Source organism: Bombina bombina, chromosome 3, assembly GCF_027579735.1.
Source record: "Bombina bombina isolate aBomBom1 chromosome 3, aBomBom1.pri, whole genome shotgun sequence".
NCBI lineage: Eukaryota > Metazoa > Chordata > Amphibia > Anura > Bombinatoridae > Bombina > Bombina bombina.
In genome coordinates, this window is record NC_069501.1 from 829,928,483 (window position 1) to 829,948,253 (window position 19,771).

Genomic DNA, 19,771 nt, shown 5'->3' on the forward strand with positions numbered 1-19,771 from the left:
GTAAGCATTCAGGGCATAAGATCTATATGCCCATTTCTGTCTAGAGTCCCTACAGCTTAATTTCAATCACTTCAGAAATTGATTTATCTTAAATTTCTAACCAGTCTGAGAATGTAAACGTTATTGTAAAGATATCCTATTTTGGTATGCTTTACAATTACCAAATCTAAAAGCCCTAATGTCTTCCTTAATCAATATCTTTGTTATAGGTCTTGAGAAATGACTTTGAATCAGTATCTCTTGGAGATTCTTAGATCTCCTATTAGTTATAAGTGGTTTTGTTGTAACTACATCACTCAAATCCGGATCATTATAGAGTAGAAATCAATAGTTTTAAAATATCTTTTGGACATTTTTATGTTGATTATCAAAAGTACCTATAACTCTGATAGGTAGCATTCCAGAATTTTTTTTCTTTTGCCTTTACAGCAACTCTCATCTATTCTCTTTTAGACCCCTTTTGTAAGCCGTAATAAGGTTACTTTGAATATAAATCAAGTTTTTTAACAACCTCCTGGCCTCTCTTTTAGAACACTTATTATTAGTGCAATGTCTACACAAACGTAGTTATTGCCCTGTCAGTATACTGTACCTCTTTTAAGACTTTCTGAATGATGACTAGTACAGTGCAAAAAAACTATTCATAGAAGTATCATTTCTTTAAACTTTTGTGTTAATCTTACGTTTTTTCTCCTTAATAATATCCAGATCTAAGAAGGTTATTTTAGTTCAATTAGTGCTATAGGCATAGTTCATACCATGATGAATGCTATTTAGTCAAATTATAAATACTTACAAATTTATATTGCGAGCCTGTCCACAAAATATATTCAATCAATATATCTTATCAACAAATAGAAAGAATGGATTTTCAAGATTGTTTTATTTTCTATCTAAATTAAAAATACATGTGCATATTTTGGGACATAGCACATTCCCATTGCTGTGCCTCTTTTATTATTTTACTAATAAGCAATAGCATCAAAAAGAAAATAATTATGTGTCAAAACACATTCAAGTAGTGACAGTGTAAATGCTCTGGCTGGTGCTGTTGTTCCTTAAGATCTACTGCCTGCGCTGGCTAGCTCTCGGGCTCCACCTGCTTGCCAGCTGCAGGTAGTTTCACAATCAGCACAGCTATAAAAGACTGCCTTACAGCCCACTCTCTGCCCTAACATTTTGGTTCGGCCTCGCTGTTAGTGCCTCTGACTTGAAGTCTGTTTCCCTGTTGTATGGTGATTCTTCTGGTTTCTGAATCCAGCTTGCCTCCTGACTTCTCATTTTGATCTCCCTTAGATTTTATAAAGGATTGTACAGCTTCTCTGGTATTCTGAATTGGGCCTGTTTTCCTGACTTCTCTTCTAGATTCTCCCTCTATTTGGTAACTGATCGGCCTGATTCCTGGTACCTGACCCATGGCCTGTCTTCTGACAGCTCTGGTTTCCAAAGAATAGCAGAAAAACAGCAGCACCTTCTTAATGCAGAGAAAATTCTTTTATTGATGGGACATCATAGCAGACAAAAAGATACAACGTTTCGGTCACAAACTGACCTTTGTCATGACTAAGGTCAGTTTGTGACTGAAACATTGTATCTTTTTGTCTGCTATGATGTCCCATCAATAAAAGAATTTTCTCTGCATTAAGAAGGGGCTGCTGTTTTTCTGCTATTCTTTGGATTATACCAGGGACTACTGCAGGGTCCCTACAGTGTGCATCTACTTGCTTGGGTAAAAGTGCTGGGCCTCTATACTGAATATTACTAGCTCTGGTTTCCAGCCTGCCTCTGCTACCAGTGTATCCAGTATCTCTTATTTTCTCAGTGGTATTCTACTTCTGTACCCAAGCATGCAGAGAGCCTCTGCCAAGCACTGGTAAGTTGTTCTAGTATTAACACCCTACAGAGGGCATCTGCCAAGCTCCGCAATCCTGCAACAGTATCCAAGCCCTGCAGAGGGTGTCTGCCAAGGACTGGTATCATGTTCCAGTATCCAAGCCCTGCACAGGGCATCTGCCAAGGACTGGTATCATGTTCCAGTATCCACACCCTTTAGAGGGCATCTGCCAAAGGCATCTGCTCCAGTCTCGGCCTTAGAGTGATCACTCCTGTCTTCCACCCAACTGGGCACTCGAGTCTCGGCCTAAGAGTGGGTACTCCTGTCCTTGGCCCAGAAGTGGGTATTCCAGTCCTCGTCTCTCTAGTGGGCACTCTACTCTTGTCTAATCCTGTTTGTAGTTTTCTGTACAACAAAACCTGCACTGTCTGTCTGTTGTCTCAACCATGCCTAATGCATCCCATTTAACCCAATTGCCTTAAATTAATGTAAAGTAAGACACTATATTCCTCTTGAAGAATATCATTATTTGAAACAAGGGGAAATGTTTTATCCATGACCTTTTATTGAAAACAGTATATACTTAGGCAGAACTCTCCCATACATTAGAAGGAATGAATCCCATCACTCACCATGGTATAGTCCTTATAATCCTATTTTTTAATGCATGCATATATTTTCCAATGGCATGCAATATATATGAGTTTTGTCTATGGATTAATTTATTTCTATTTTTTACTGATATTTTTATTAAAAATAATGTGACATTTTAATTAGCATAGTGAGAAATATGTATTTGAATTAGTACTGTGGATTACCAAAATGTCTTGCGTTACTTTAAGATAATTTCCCTATTTATAGAAACAGAATTTGGAGTTTATTACTTTCTTTAACTTTTGTATAATTGCATTTCATTTCATTTTTTAATTAAATAAGCAGAAACACATGATAATATCATAGTTTTATGTTCTCGCTACAAAAAATATAGCCAATTGCTATTCTCAATAATAACATAATGTTAAACTTTGTCTCACCCATTAGCTGTCAGTTACCTGCTTTGACCTGTGTATGTGATAAAGAATTGATGTATCTTGTCTTAAAGAAGAGTGTTTGAATTACTTACTAGGCTGTTAAATCCCATGGCACTTAGTGCTTGTTTCAAGTTCGCTAATTTTTCTCTGTTCTGAGTGTTTGCTGCTATTGATGTTTCCTCTGGTACAGGCTGGTTCAGATACCTGTGAAGATAAAAAAAAGCAAACAGCTATTAAAAGTTGGCATACAATCAAACCACTGAGCCTAATAGCCTAATAGAAGATGATCAAAAACGTTATAGAAAGTACATTTTGTATTTTAGAACTTACTATATCCAGCAGTACACATTGTTCTAATGATTTAATATAAGAACAGCTTGCACAAAACACTTGTAACATTATTTATGTATTTTAGCATACTGTGATAACAATTTGTCATATAATGCTATATGCACTTTCAGTAAGAACATGGAACTAATATCTAACTAGTACCTATAGGTTAGTGAGGAAAACGGTAATTCAATATAATCTGTTTTTGAGACCTGTTTGTAATAAAAACTGTGCCAAGTAGGTGAATTAAATTACAGTGAAAAATACATCAATGAAAAAGAATTCCGCATAGATGTAGCTGCCAGCAATAAAGAATCCAGCTGACGACTATAATTTTAAGACAAAATATGGCAGCCTCCCAGACTACACAGTGACAATAATTCAAAACGCTCATAATGATATGCAGATGAAGGTTATTAGTGCATAAACAGCTGAACTGAATATATACGATTTCTTAAATCTCACAGTTTGCCACTGTATTTGTGAGTTGAGAGTTACAAAACAATAAGACCATGCATATAGTGCTGAAAAAGATTTTTACCTACAGTTTACAATGTGCATTGAGGTTTATCGGATCAGTGATTCAAAAATAAACTTGTGTATCGGGCAGCGCAACCACTAAAGTCACTATATGATACAACTAGCAAATATCTTATTTAAAATCGACATGATTTTGTTTTTGTTAAACAGATATTCATTACTACTGGAAAAAAACAGCTTTTTTTAATGTTGATTCTTGTAAGACGAGTCATCCAATAAAGTTGTGGAATTTCTGTTTATCAGCATTGAAGCAATCAGTCCCTAGGGTCAAGCTGTACACAGACATTCACTTACTGTTAACTTCAAAATCAAACTAACAACTTTAAGTTTTGCAAAAAATATTTTAAAATGTTTAAATAGTGCTCTTTCACATGCATGAAATAAATGATAGTAAAAGTGATGAGGGAACTGACAAAATTCAAAAACGTTTAAAAAAAATTAATAAAACAAAAAAAAAGTACAAATAAAGCTTGTCTATATATGACTATAAAAATAAGACTGGAATTGGAGCAGAGATTGTATGGCTCTTTTGTCACTTTACGGATCACAAATGAGCCCTTATCTTGAGTACTATGGGGTTGATTTATCAAAGGCTTCGCACCCCTACGACTGCAGGTTCTCATAAGAAAACCTGCAGTCCGTACTTATGAAGCAGCGGTCATTAGATTGCTGCTTCCCTAACTCTTTGCCATCTCTTAGGTGGCAAATTTCAATCTCCCTGGTTGGACGAGACGATTGACAGCTCCTGCCCTTACGTGATTGGCTGTGTGCGGGCAGGGGGGCAGCGTTGCACAAGAGCGTAAAATTGCGTTCTTGTGCAATGATGAATTCCACCAGCAGAATTCAGTCCACCAGAGACAAGCTGAGGCAGGCAGGTGCAAATGTATGCCCCTGTCTGCCGTAGCTTGATAAATTGACACCTATGAGCGATTCTGGAAGTCATATCTCTAGAAGGATATTACTTCATTGGAATCTGTTCGAAGGAGGGCTACTAAAATGGTACATGGTGTATAAAATAAAACTTACCAGGAAAGTGAGCTATGTTTAGCTTAGATGAGAGGAGGGAAAGAGGTGATATGACATAAACTTACAAGTATTTTAAGGGGCTGAGGCTGTAAGCATTGTTTTATAAAAAGAGCTATTCCAGAACAAGGGGTCATTATCTCAAGTAGGTTCAGAGTCATTTGCAGAAGCACTTCACAGAAAGGTGGTCAATTCTTGGAAAAGACTTCCATTAGAGGGCCATCAAGATTGCCTGGGATAAGCATAAGACTATCCTACAAACTAAAAATGCTTACAGTTTTAGGAAATTTGGGGCAGGCTTCTTGGGCCTATGGTTCTTATCTTCTGTCAAACTATTTGTTTATATTTTTCTATTGAGTTTAAAGTAGTGTATTTGACAGAGTTAAAATTTCCAATATAGTAGATAAGAAATGTAACAATATGTGGTTTACAAGTCTGCTCTACTAATCAATGGACATCATTTTAACCTAATAAAATTCCAATGTTAAGTGTATTTCAACGAGTTTTAAGATATTAATTCCATCATTACTCTTCCATAAACCAGGTATGCTATTCAATTTTTTAAAGCATCATTGGCACAAAAGCACCCATATACAATTTGAAAGAGAAATTATAAGTTATGGCACGTTTTGAACAGCCTATCCTGTATTCATTTTCGTGTGTGTTCACCTAGAGTCACCTGTAGTATTATTATATTATTATATTATAAATATTATTTACTGATTCAAATGGCAGCTCTTCAAATGGGTTAGAATAGCTTAAAATGAAAGCAAAAAACACCTGGGCTGTTATACAATGTTTTCATAGGAATTATAGTGGGAAGGAATAGCACTCTTTGCAATATCAAGGAGAATAATTTTGCACTCAGATATCATTAATGCAATATGCTAATATTTAATTATTTAAGCTATTACCATTTTCCCTGTTAGAAAGACCATAAACACTACGCTAATGTAGTATCACAGATTCCTTGTACATCTCATTTGAATGTTGACAAAACACCAACTAATAAAGAAGCTCACACAAATAAAACAATATCTAGATGAGATTCATTAAAGGGACATTCAACTTTATGAAAAAGATGGCTATATACAATATTTATTATTAGTAATATACAATGGCCTCTATTTAACAAGGTCTGGCGGACCTGATCCGACAGTGCGGATCAGGTCCGCCAGACCTCGCTGAATACGGAGAGCAATACGCTCTCCGTATTCAGCATTGCACCAGCAGCTCACAAGAGCTGCTGGTGCAACGCCGCCCCCTGCAGACTCGCGGCCAATGGGCCACCAGCAGGGGCGATGTCTGTCCGCCTGCTCAGAGCAGGCAGACAGGTTATGGAGCAGCGGTCTTTGTGACCGCTGCTTCATAACTGCTGTTTCGGGCGAGTCTGAAGACTCGCCAGAAACACGGGGCATCAAGCTCCTTTCGGAGCTTGATAGATAGGCCCCAATATATCCTTTAGTACTTGTCATATTTGCCCTTTTTAAGATAAATTTGTTCTTCCAGGAATCTAGCAAAATCGCTGGGGGCTTTTTGAGCATTATATTACAATGTATGTGTCTCTTCTACATAACTAGGTAAACAGCTCTCAAGCTAAAATTTGCCTTTATAATTTTTTTTTTTGCAGGTCATCACAGAACTGACTAGACACATTGGATCCTATCTGCAGAGCGAAGAGATTTAGATCATCGGGCCTTAAAGGGACAGTCTAGTCAAAATTAAACTTTAAAGGGACACTGAACCCAAATTTTTTCTTTTGTAATTCAGAAAGAGCATGCAATTTTAAGCAACTTTCTAATTTACTCCTATTATCAATTATTTTTCTTCGTTCTCTTGCTATCTTTATTTGAAAAGAAGGCATATAAGCTTTTTTTGGTTCAGACTCTGGATAGCACTTTTTTTATTGGTGAATGAATTTATCCACCAATCAGCAAGGACAACCCAGGTTGTTAACCAAAACTGGGCCGGCATCTAAACTTACATTCTTGCATTTCAAATAAAGATACCAAGAGAATGAAGAAAATATGATAATAGGAGTAAATTAGAAAGTTGCTTAAAATGTCATGCTCTATCTGAATCATGAAAGAAAAAAATTGGGTTCAGTGTCCCTTTAATGATTCAGATAGAGCATGCAATTTTAAGCAACTTTCTAATTTACGCCTATTATCAATTTATCTTCTTTCTCTTCGTATCTTTATTTGAATGTAAGCTTAGGAGCTGGCCCATTTTAGTTCAGCACCTGGATAGCCCTTGCTGGTTGGTGGCTACATTAAGACACCATTTAGAAAGTGCTACCCAGGTGCTGAACCAAAAATGGGCCGGCTCCTAAGCTTACATTCTAGCTTTTTCAAATAAAGATACCCAGAGAACGAAGAAAAATTGATAATAGGAGTAAATTAGAAAGTTGATTAAAATAGCTTGCTCTGTCTGAATCATGAAAGTTTCATTTTGACTGGGCTGTCTATCCATTTAAGACAGTTCAATGTTAGCATTGCACTCACAAGAAAAAAAATACAGAAAAAATATATGCTGCATCCAACAACATCTGCGCCTGTTTGCAAAGTATGAAGGATATAAACAAAATTTATAGTTTTAACTATTGTGCATTCTTAGCATATCTGTGTTAGCAGGTTTTAACCAATCTAAGTAATTATAATTATTAACTATTTTCCACTAAATTTGTGACCATCTGTCTGGATGATGCTCTGTCAACATTTAGTTTGGAGTAGGCTGATGTACAGTAAACATTGCTAATGTAATGCTTTCTAAAATTTCAACAGCACACGAAAAACAGCTTTGCTTTTTCAAAGAAAAAATTGCTGTCTATTTCTAAGAAACAGGGCTTGTTTAGTAACCTGTCTGACGGCAAATTTTTCTCAAACATATAATGTAATATGCTAATAAGTTTTCATCAAAAGGAAAGTGTAAAGCTTTGGAAAAATGTATTTATAGCATGATAAGCTGTAAAATGCTCTTCCTTGGGTATCCAGTAAATGAAAAGGAGTTGTACAGTCCAAAAACTCTAATAATTTCACTTCTACACTACTTTAAACAGGGATACAGATGTTGATATAAACTCACGTTCACGCACCAGATAGAAAAACACCCTTACAAAATTATATGAATGGAAAAAGTTTTTTTTTTTTAAAGAAATATGAAACCCAAATCTTTTCATTCATGATTTAGACAGAGCAGACAGTTTTAAATAACTTTCTAATTTACTCCTATTATACATTTTTCTTTGTTCTCTTGGTATCTTTATGTGTAAAAGCAGAAATGTAAGCTTAGGAGCTGACCCATTTGGTTCAGCACCCTGGGTAGCGTTTGCTAATTTGTGGCTACATTTAGCTACCAATCAGCAAGCGCTACAAAGGTGCTGAACCAAAAAAGGGCTACCAAGGTGCTGTACCAAAAATTTAGCCACCAATCAGCAAGCTCTACCAAGGTGTTGAACCAAAAATGGGCTCCTAATCTTACATTTCTGCTTTTCAAATAAAGATACCAAGAGAACGAAGAGAATTTTATAACAGGAGTAAATTAGAATGTTGCTTAAAATTGCATGCTCTATCTGAATCATGAAAGAAAAATATGGGTTTCACATCTCTTTAATTGCTTAGGAACCAAGTTCATATGTACTTAACCATTGGTGTTTCCATTCCTTATTTGGCAGCTTACAGAATTTGGAGAACCTAGATTAAGCATCACGCAGAGCTCTCAGTCACCCCACATTATTTTCCACCAATATTTACACAAATCAGCAGCCCCATCAATTGTAATATCTTATGTAACTTTTATTGTTCCCAGAGGACAGAAAACATGACGTTTCAGGCCTGCAAGCCCTTAATCATATGCTTGATGGTGCTGCTGATTTTTCTAAATATTGGATGTTTGTGGGGACTTGCAGTGGCTCTGACAGCTCTGACACTATCTGCAGGAGCTGGTTAGAATCTACATTGCATGTACATTATTTTCCACCCTGCTGTCCTTCCATGTTTGCTCTCTAAAAGAAGCCAGCTGCTGCATGCTCTGCTTTACACCAGTAATTCATAACTGCATGTCTGCATGTCTCAGCCCTTGTGCTTCACAGTTCCACAATTAAAAATGTGGTAGAAGATAGGGGATTGAAATCAATTTTTATTTGATTTTTATTACAATCTAGTCATTGTTTGTGACAACGAGTAATTAATATTTATTTTGAGATGTGCAATCGGTAGTTTCATCCAACATCACATTGACTGAAAGCTGGAAGCTTCAAGGTTTTAGTACAATCTACTAACTTATTTTTATATATATATATATATATATACAGTATATACATATACACTAAAACCTGTATACCAGCTAAACATAAATCATTTTAAAAATTGCTATTGAACTATAAAAGATCCTTTCACAAACATTTATTTTTGATCTTTAAGTGCAGATCCTCAATAATAAATATCAAGAGAAGAAAAAAACTAAAGAAAATCTTATCCAGCACAAGCTATAATATATATTATATATATATATATATAATAAAATACCAAACTAGTGGGGGGGCGGAGCCAACTGCCAAGCTTAGTAGACGCACACAGTAAGAGCTCTGGCTCTTAATCCTATTATTGGGGGATAATTGATAATATTTATTACACTCAAAGTGCTTAAAGAAGACTCCTACAAGTTTATTTTGGAAACTGAACAATGATTCCGACTTAGAAGTGAGTGAGAGGACTTCTACCTCAAATTACATATTCTGAAACTGCCACGAGGATACAGAGTTCAGCTACAGTTTCTAGAAGCTTCGTAACAGTTTGGTGGTTGAACTATCTCTATACTAATCTCTTTCATAAATCTGACTACATTTGCAAAAATGGCACTGGCACCCATAGAAGACTTTTACACTACGGGTGCAGTCCCTGCTAGAAGAATTAGCATGGCGGATGGATGAGAACTTTACCGAAATCACAATGCTCTTACAGCCAACTAATCGTGATTTGCCTGGCCAACTTACATCATTAGGTGAGAACCTATTTAAGTCCGAGCAGACCTCAGTGATAGCAACTGTTTTACCTACTACTGGAGTAATCCATGTTAGATGGATCCCGGCAGCATAAGGCCGACTCTCCAGAACCTGCAAGATGTCGGGGACTCTTAGATCCGAAGTACCAATTTAACGGCTCCATTACTACCCTATGTGATGGTGTAAATCCCTCTTTACCACCCGGTCATTCAGACGCTGTGCCACTTTCAGAAATAATGGAGATTGTCCACCTTGCCAACCTAAGATCTCCATCAAAGTTCTGCACAAACCCATCTAAGCTAGTAGCCGACGTCCCCATACTGAAATCTGACAAGATGGAGTTTTCAGGCATTGAATCTAGAAGAAGGTGCACTTACAAGATGTTACGGCGATTGACGAACTATGTTGTTCTCTATAACCTCAGAAGAGGTATTGGTTAAACTGAAGTTACTTTTTGTGTCTACTAGAAAAGACCCGGTTATGACCTCCGGAACACTACTGAACCTAAATTAGTTACGTTGCAACTTGTTCAGCGTTGTTATTTCCTACAGATCATATGAACCACTCCATTATCCCTCAAGTGTAGATAAAACTTGCAGCTTATATTTTTCTAGGTATGCTTTTATAGATACTGGGAAACTTTTCCTATACAAGGTTCTATTACTGATACTGATCTATGATTTGGGATATATAATTCCACCCCATATACTCCCCTGACATGCGCTACATAATCTATTGCAATGTGACATTTTCCATGCTCTTTTCTTTTTGTTTTCACATTTATAATGTTTATGGATCATGACATTTATAGTTATTGCTCATTGCCTATGGGTATTATTATCCAAATAGTTCCTTGATGAGTGATATTTGGATATGCTCACATATTACTTGTTTTCCTCTTACTAAGTTGGTGGTTGCATGTTTGGATTACCCTGATTGCACACTGAAATTAATGTTTTTATGAGGTTTATCTTTACTCATGACATTGATATTTCTAATATCCTTTTCTGTGTCCTGACTTTGCACTGGGACTACACAAATATGCCCTCCTAAGGGAAATTTCCAGCTTTTGCTACTCACATATATAATATGAGATATCTGTAAATCTATTTTATTTACCACCTCACTACTAACATGTGCATTTCTCTCGGAGATTATCTCTTTCTAGTTATATGCTTCTGTATCATACCTAAGTATGCCATTAGTCTTTAGTAGCAATATAGACACAAACAATTTTCGCATCTTATTACATACTATGCGCAAGTCTGCATACTGTTATTGTTTATGTTTTTACAAGTTTACCTAGGTTATTTTCAAAGAAGTTGCATAGGTCTCATGAATATGCAATGAGGAAACTTCTTGCAACCTTAACTCTAGTTTGTACATACTATACCCCAAGTCAGAGTTTTTTTGTAAAATTATTTGTGGGTAATACCTAGCTTTCTTTATGACTCTACCTTCTCCCTTACATATAGGAATACTCCCCTATAGTACTATTAGTGTATATTTAAGCATACTGGACCTGTTATAAACAATTAGTCCCTAGTATTCAATCGTTGAGCAGACTAGACCTACTGGTAAAACTCCATTATACTTTTTATTAGATATATAGATATGCCTTCTATTTGATATGACAAAACGCCTAATCCACAGTTAAGTTTTCTAACACATTGCGACTTATTTTTCCTTAAGGAAAATATAACAAGCTAATAACCTAAATATATATCTACCGGACTAGGTATATTGTACTTATGCCTAATAAAATTAATCTTCTTAAGCTCTAACTTAGCAAACCTTTTATACACTATTATCATACACAAGTTAGTATTATTATAGGTTTTTCATAAGATATTATATCTCTTATTGTCTACAATACATATCACTTGTTTGCTATGTCTAAACTTCTAATTTTATTGCTATTATCCCTTACTTTATGATACATAAGTTATCTTTTCCTGCTGAGATCCCTATAGATTACTATTAGGGTTACATTATCTTACAGTACCTATCCCCCTTTAACTTAGAACTAATAACTCTAACATAACTATCCCTTCCCTCCAAGATTAGTAGCTGAAATAGGATATACTTATTCCTACCTGATATTCTGTATAGCCCATGTACTTAGTAATCAACTATACCCTGGATCTCTTTTCAATATTCCAGTATATAACCTCTCTAAGTAATATAACCATGTATATCCAACGTAGATCCCCTATGGAAAATACTCCTGTTTTAAGCGCCCACAGGTCTCTCGATACCTGAGGTTATATAGCTCGCATTTATATGATGCCTTACAACTACCTCTCTAATAATAACTTTAGATGTCTTATCATACTCCGCATGTCATTCACTTTTATGGCTCCGCCCCTCCACCCCTTCCCTTATACTATGAGCTGCGCTTGCCCGCTGAACCCCCCCCTACACTATATCATTCCTAAAGCCCATATGGGCTGCCCATCTGACTTTCAGTTGTCTATTACTTTCCTGGAACATTTGGCCTCAATATGGCCTTCTAATTAGTCAGTCTTTTGTGATATATTACTACAAAAATCGAGGTTTCATATGCATATCTAATGTTTGTTCAAATATTGTCAAAATATTTTGTTCAATTCTATTTTATTTTAGCTGTTAAAAGGCGACCATTGTTTCTGTTAGTTATGCAAAACCTCAATAAAAAATAATAAAAAATAAAATAAAAAAAAAATACCAAACTAGTTACACAACCAGATACACAGCTGCAATAATGAACAAGGCCTCAATCACAATCTATCGGCTGTGGCTTTTTCAGATCTTTTTCTGGCCAACTTTTGATTTGGTGCATTTTGGCTTTTTCCCCCCACAGTTACAAATATGTTTTAGATCCTCGATATCAGGGTCGGCTCCAAGGGGGGGCATTGGGGGGCAATGCCCACCCAAATGAAATGCTGTGCCCCCTCAAAAAATATTGATATGATAATACGCTTTAAAAAATAATACATAAAATAATGAATTGTTATGTAATTGCTTCATGCTGTGGGGTGGACTTAGCTGCCGAACTGTGAGGTCACATCACGCATCTGCAAGGAGCTTTGTGTCCTTAACCCTTTATTTGGAATTGGAAGTTAATTAGAGACTTTTTGAACTTGTCTTTAACCCTATTAATTTTACCCAGGGGTGTATTATGGCCTAGGTCAACAAGGCCGGTGCCTAGGGCAGCAGATTGGGAGAGGCAGCACATCTGCCCTATCCTCTCTCTAAAAGCCAGCACACAGTACAGTGAGCAATAAAGTGCAGGCTTTTAAGGTCACTCTTCACAGGCAGTGCTCCTTTATACCATTGCTTCATTTAGAGCCGCCAGCATTTTGCAGTGGAAGCGTTCTTGGTGAGAAACTTGCCCCGGATATGCTTACAAGGTGAGGCTGGGAGGAGAAGGACCTTGTGCTGATATGCTGCCTCCCCTTGTCCAGCTGTAGTGGGTCTGCGAGGCGCAGTGCTTATTGCAGGTCTTAGTAACTAACAGACTGGATGCCTCTGTGCACTTCTTAGATCAGCTTGTGATGTCTATCCTAAACTCTCAGCATTTATGTATGTTAGCTACTAATAGCTGAGTCACAGAGTAGCGTCCGTCCATGCAACAACCAAATCTCTCCATTAGAAGAAGCGGAAGTAAAACCGCCTAAAGGTCAACCAGGAAATCCTCCTAAGGGAACGGAGTACCGTAGCTGTGGCAGAACCAAGCCACACAGACTGGATAACAGACGGACACAGGATTGCAGGTACTCAAAGGATAACATAAAAAGACAGTTTTTTGAATTGCAAAAAAGTTAAAAAAACAGCACAAGAGCTGTAAACACACAGATTGAGCCACTGAAGGCAGGCAGACTAACAAACACAAAAAGTCTAACGCGTTTCGCGCCACTTACTGGTGCTTACTTATAGATAAGCTACTAATAGCTAGCTTTCTCTGCATTCATGAACCCATGGAGTAAATAGTAAAAATGGGCACTTCAAAAGTTTCAATACTTGAATGATGGTAATTACTGTATGTTGTTGCATGTAAAGGGCAGTGATTCCTTCTTTCCCTTTCTACTTCCCCTCCTCAACTCACTCCCTCCCTTCTTCTTTCTTCTTTCTTTCTTTTCTTTCTTTCTTTCTTTCTTCCCTTCCCCCACCCTTCTTTCTCTCAACTCCTTTCATTCCTTCTTTCCCTCGCCCCTTTTCTCCTCTCCCACTTTTCTTTTCTCTCTCCCTTCCTTCCTTGCTTCTTTCCCTCCCTTTTCTCCCCTCCCCTTCTTTTCTCTCCCTTCTCTCAGGGAGAAAATTGTATGAGATGCATGCAATTCAACCCACCTCTATGCAAGTGCTAGCCTATTTTCTTTTGAATTGTTATGAAAAAAATTTTGAGTGCCTAGGGCAGCACAAAACCTAAATACGCCACTGATTTTACCTTACTATCGTGAGTTACTGATTTTCTTAAACAATAGACCATGAAAAGAATATGATTTTATCATATAAATATATAAATCTATAAATTGCTACCGGCTTCTATCAACACCTCAAAAGTGCACTGTGATCTTTGGCCGGGCCTAAGATCACAGTGCACTTTTGAGGCGTCGATAGAAGCCGGTAGCTATTTATAGACATATTTATATGATAAAATCATATTCTTATAGGGCCTGATATCCGTTAGTTATTGCGAAACAGGTATAGCTAAATCTAATCTACAAAATTACCAGTAACCTGAAAACCTAGTATTCTCACTGCTATTGCAAACAAAGGGGTTAATTGCATTGGGGGGGTTTGGGGTGCATGGCTGTTTAGGGGACATGATTGAGATTTGAGAATGAGTTTTAAGGGTTTTGGATCAGGGTGATTAAGGGGTGAATTGTTTTTTAAGAAGCTATTGCTCTGGGGGTCTCAAGTTTAATGGCTCTGTTTAAGTGCACTGCATAGGATTTAGACTTCATTCTTTTACCTAGTGATTTAGCACATATTCTCCAAATGTAATAGTGGGGGATAAGCCAGCCAGAAAGCTACACTTTCCCTGCAGAATATGTAGGTCTGCTCTTATTTTATTTTTTTGTTTTGTTTTTTCTCTTTATATTGAGGTTTGAAATAAGGCATACAAACTTTTTGAGACCAAAATAAGTAATAGTTTACAATACAATATCAGAGAATAATATATAGTAAATATAGCATGCCATGCAATCATTGAGCCTTACAATGAACATAAGGGGCCACTTTAGACCTCACATAAAACATAAAAAAAGGGCTGCTTGTATCATAGGAGACCACTCAATGGATCTATTCTGAAAAACCTCAGTTTTATAGCATAATATTTAAACAGAGCACAAACAAGGATACACTCATAAACAAAAAGCATGGCAATCAGTAGCCAAGAGGCCACTAGTCAAGGTTTCCTATGTATGAGTGATATGTATGAAATATGTAAGTGTAAAGCATTAAAGTTAAAACCTTATATTCGGATTGTATGGGGTGTTACACATTCTTGCTAAGCTTAGAAAGGAAACATAAGGTTAATAATATGTTGTACTGCAAAATTTAAAAGGATCTAGGGTGCGGTATAGACAAGAAAAACCAGGTAGTTAACCCTCCTAAAATAGGAGGTCTATTATGTGTGTGTGGGGGGGAGGTGGTTAGTTGAGCTGTGGTTTCATAACTCAAGGTAAACAAGCTACAATAAAACAAATCAACATATTTATATAGAACGTCTCATGTGCACACTGGTTACTAGTGGATACCCATAAGTGAACTAGCTCTTGCTGACTGATGTTTTATCTAGCATAGTAGAGTCTAAAGATCCAAGTTAATAAATTTGGCATATATTATGAGATAGGAGACTATACCTAATGGCAGCAGCGCAGGTCCAGCCTGCACTTAGAACATATCAAATACGTAAAAGGAAAACTGCACATCCCAGTATAGGAATGGCCTTAGCCTCAAGTCATGAGCCCTGCACTCAATGGCACAAACTTAGAGTGAGGAGTCCAAGACATGTATGAATATCTACTGTGTCACATTAAACTTTAATAATAACCAAACATTAGAGTATTGAATGTTAGGATTCCTTCGCTAGTTATGAGGTCCCCAATCCTTATATTCTACCTAACATGTCTATAAATATAAGAGTAAAAAGGCTCAGACATCCCGGCCGCAGACATCCAAGCCCTTAAGAACATTCAAAAACAATAATATTATGCAAATAGATAGTTAGGGACATCCCATCAAATATAATCAAGGGAAATATTACAATACACCATGCTAGGTCAAAGTTATATAATATTAAATATGTATATATGCAGCATATATTCTTACAGGAACAGGCCCACAATTCCAATGCCCATTCACTACATTATAAACTAGTAAAACTTCCCCCATGACAAAATTTCTGTATCTAAAATTGAATAGAATAATACAGTCACATTATGTGAGTTATAACTTTGAAACTGATAATTACGGCAAGAAAAGCTATACAAGGGTTAGTTGCCCCAGACAACATTGCTCCTCATTAGAATGTTCATACTATCTTGAGACTTACGTAGAAAACACATAAACTGGGATCTAAATGTAGCGAACATATAACTCAACAGAAATATATATATAAGCTCAATAAAAATAGTTAAACACCTGAACAACCTAGGGGCTAAAGGAATATAATGACTGTTTGGCACCCGTCAGGCATAATTATATAGCTTATATATATATATATATATATGTGTATATCCTATAGAGCAGTGGTTCTCAACCAAAGTGACCTCAAGGCCCGGTAAATTTTAGCTGGACACGTCCAGGGCCCGGTAGTTTTATTATATATATATATATATATATATATATATATATATATGTGATTTGTCCTATCAGTAACTAAGCAGTTCAGTGTGGGTTTAGTGGGGGCCCTGGAGTGTGGGGGTCCTGCCGAGGGTCTGTTGCTGTGAGGGCCATGGAGTGTGAGGTCTGGCCCTGGAGGTTGGGGGCCCTTTCTTTTGCCCTTAATGTTGGGGGTCCTGGCTCTGGAGGTTGATGGGCCTGTTGGGGTTAGGGCAGGGAGGCTACCATGTTAATTTGAATAAATTTGAATACATTTGGGTCAGTGTGAGACAGTTTTCCTGGGGCCTTGATTGGTCTCAGTCTACCCCTTGTGTGCAGTGGGGGCATGACAGGTCAGGGCCCACCAGCAGGGCTATCACGGCCCGGTACTGGGCCACGGCCCGGCTGTTGAGAAACCAGGCTATAGAGGATAACACAATATTATATAAAATAGGGGCGCTATCTAGATATAGTGGTGCTGGAAAAATTATATGTGATTAACAAGGTTCAAAACACATATATTCAATGTTCATAATACATATATTCCCAGAAATAGTAGTACTAGTGCATAAACATACAAGAACAACTTAGCTCATAACATACAAACTGTAATACAGAATGTCCAAGTAGACAAAAGATTAGAAAATGTCCAGAATAAAGTCCAAAAAAATCCCTTTAAAGTTATAGAGGTGTGAGGCAGCTCTCCTCGATGTATAAGGCCATCCACAACAGGTTAATCTATAATGAAATAGAGAAGGCGCCACATAGCATAATTCTGTATATTATATCAGATTTTAAGATTGTAGTTTAGAACCACTCACGTGTATAAAAGCACCAAGATGTGGTGCTGGCTAGGCAAACCGGAACCTCAGAGTTGTCCGGTAAACTCTCCTCTTAGGCAAAGATTCCTAAGAACCAAGAAAGGTATTCACCAAACAGGCTATCAGTCAGGAAGGCACCGTCCCGCCTCCAGCAGAAGTATAAAATGACTCCAAAAGAATGTCCAAGGAGAAACAAAGTAGCAAGTTGTATATATTAAAAGTGTTTATTACAACACATTAAAAACACTGCTACGCGTTTCTCAGTATCATGTACTGTTTCATCAGGCTGAATAAAACTATACAACATTTGCTACTTGATATACTCTATACTAACCAATAAAGAGCTGTTTAGCATACACGCCCTAATCTCTCTTAATTAGTCATATGACTCACAGGTGTTTGCAAACACATTCATATCAAAACAGCATATCTTAACATATAACCTATAACAAGACTTTTCTTATAAGCAGTGTCAAACTTGGTTACATCTTGCAACATTCTCTAAGAACATTTATCTGCTAACAATATATGCAGTAAAAGCTAATACAGATTTAAAACTTTCATGGTGATTATACCGCTAACAAACAGCATGTAGATAAACTACATATAAATAAACATCATGTAAATAAACTTGACATTCATTTAAATCCCCATGATAATATATTACCTATTCGATTATTCAAGTCTCATTTGCAGATTGCACACTTTGATCCTTATACTATCTCTTACTTTTAATCATTATGTATTTGTGGACACTATATGTCTCATTTCAGAGAGTATCTATACTATTGAGAGTTGTTTTAAATTATTTTTACGAAAAATTCTTTTCTAGTGGTTTCGTTATTCTCAGGTTAGAGGTATGTGTATATAGGACTATTGTTTTTATACATTGTTGCGCTCTCACAAACTTTTAATCACTTACTAGCATATTCAGCTTTCAAAAAATGTTCCTTAGTGATTTTACCAAGGTTACATCTCCGTGGGTGTATACTACTAGTTATCTCCTATTGGAATAGCCAAGAGTGACGTATCTGGTTGCTAGGGGCAATTCAGATGTGACGTGTGGTCTCTTGATTCGGTAGAATCGACATTAGCAACCTAACCTAACCTAATCTGCTGTAATCGTGGTGTTCTTTAAATTTGGTGTTAGGTTGTGTGAACAAATGATAATCTCTGTTTTGGCGATATACCTAAATATCGGACATACTTTGTATCAGATAGATAAAATCATGTTCAAGTTATATACTGCAAATTAATCACTTTTATTCTTTTATTGTTATATTGCTCCTTCTATGTATATCCAATTTCATTTTCTATTAAGATGGACACATACGTGACAAAAAAATGTAAAACAGAAGCAAAAAATAAAAATGAAAATTAAATACCCCATTATATTATTGGGTATTATTTAATATATTATTTCATTTAAATGTTATTTTGTTATTATATTATGGTCTAGTTGTGTAAGTGATAGTGAAAACTAGATACATCTCTCTGCATATATTATTTTTTATATATATAGTTTGATGTTGTTTTTTATTATTTGTTTTTTTTGTAGAAAGTTCATATCTAAACATTAATGTATGAACCCATAATAGTGCCATAATGGTGCAAAAAAGTGTGCTTAAATAATATGACTTATATACTAAGACTTAAAAATTAAGTGTTTATGTGAAGAGCTCCATGATAATAATTTTCCAGTGTTTAAATCTTTGTGTATTTGGTTCCATGCTATATAACACATAATATGTGAATATTATGTCCTTGTGAATTAATTTATATATGCTAATTTTATTTAACTTAGTAAGTGAAATATTCTCTTAAGTGACTTGTGAAATGTTTAGTGTGTGTCAAAAGCTACCAAATCCATGTTCATATTTAAACCATTGGGATATAATGTTCCCAATTGGTAAATCCAAAAAGTCTCACGTTGACGTAGTCTACTGTACCTATTGTATAGACTAGAAGGAGGAATATATTCTATAGGTAGAATAGAAAAGATGTTCAAATTACCTTGGTGTAAAGAATGGCAATGTTTAGGAACACTATGGTTTTTTTTTTTTTTGGTTTTTTTTTTTTTCAAAGGAGCTTTATTGAAAGAAGAACTTATCAAGGTACAAACTGGGCTCGGGTTACAATGTGAGCCATTTTATAATATAACATCTTGGGTACAATCTAAACATCTTGCTGAACCTATGTTACGAAAGTTGGCATGACCCGTTTGAGTTTGTAGTTCTACATAGAGCTTAAGGTGATCCCTTTACCGCACTCATTGGTATATTACTTGGCCTCTCATGGGTCAAAGTCCGTTTGTCCATAGTATGTGGGTGAGCGGGTATGTTGGTGAGATATCTTTCCTTTCTACTTTTTTTTTTTTTTTTTT

At 36.3% G+C, this 19,771-nt stretch overlaps 1 protein-coding gene across 1 annotated transcript in view; it reads right to left on the reverse strand.

Moving 5' to 3' along the window:
- MYO16 (myosin XVI) overlaps positions 1-19,771 on the reverse strand; it is a 944,954-nt gene that overhangs the window by 393,474 nt on the left and 531,709 nt on the right. Inside the window, exon 16 of the mRNA XM_053707787.1 lies at positions 2,958-3,069. Within this exon, the coding sequence (XP_053563762.1) occupies positions 2,958-3,069 (112 nt within the window). The remainder of the gene's footprint in view (positions 1-2,957; positions 3,070-19,771) is intronic.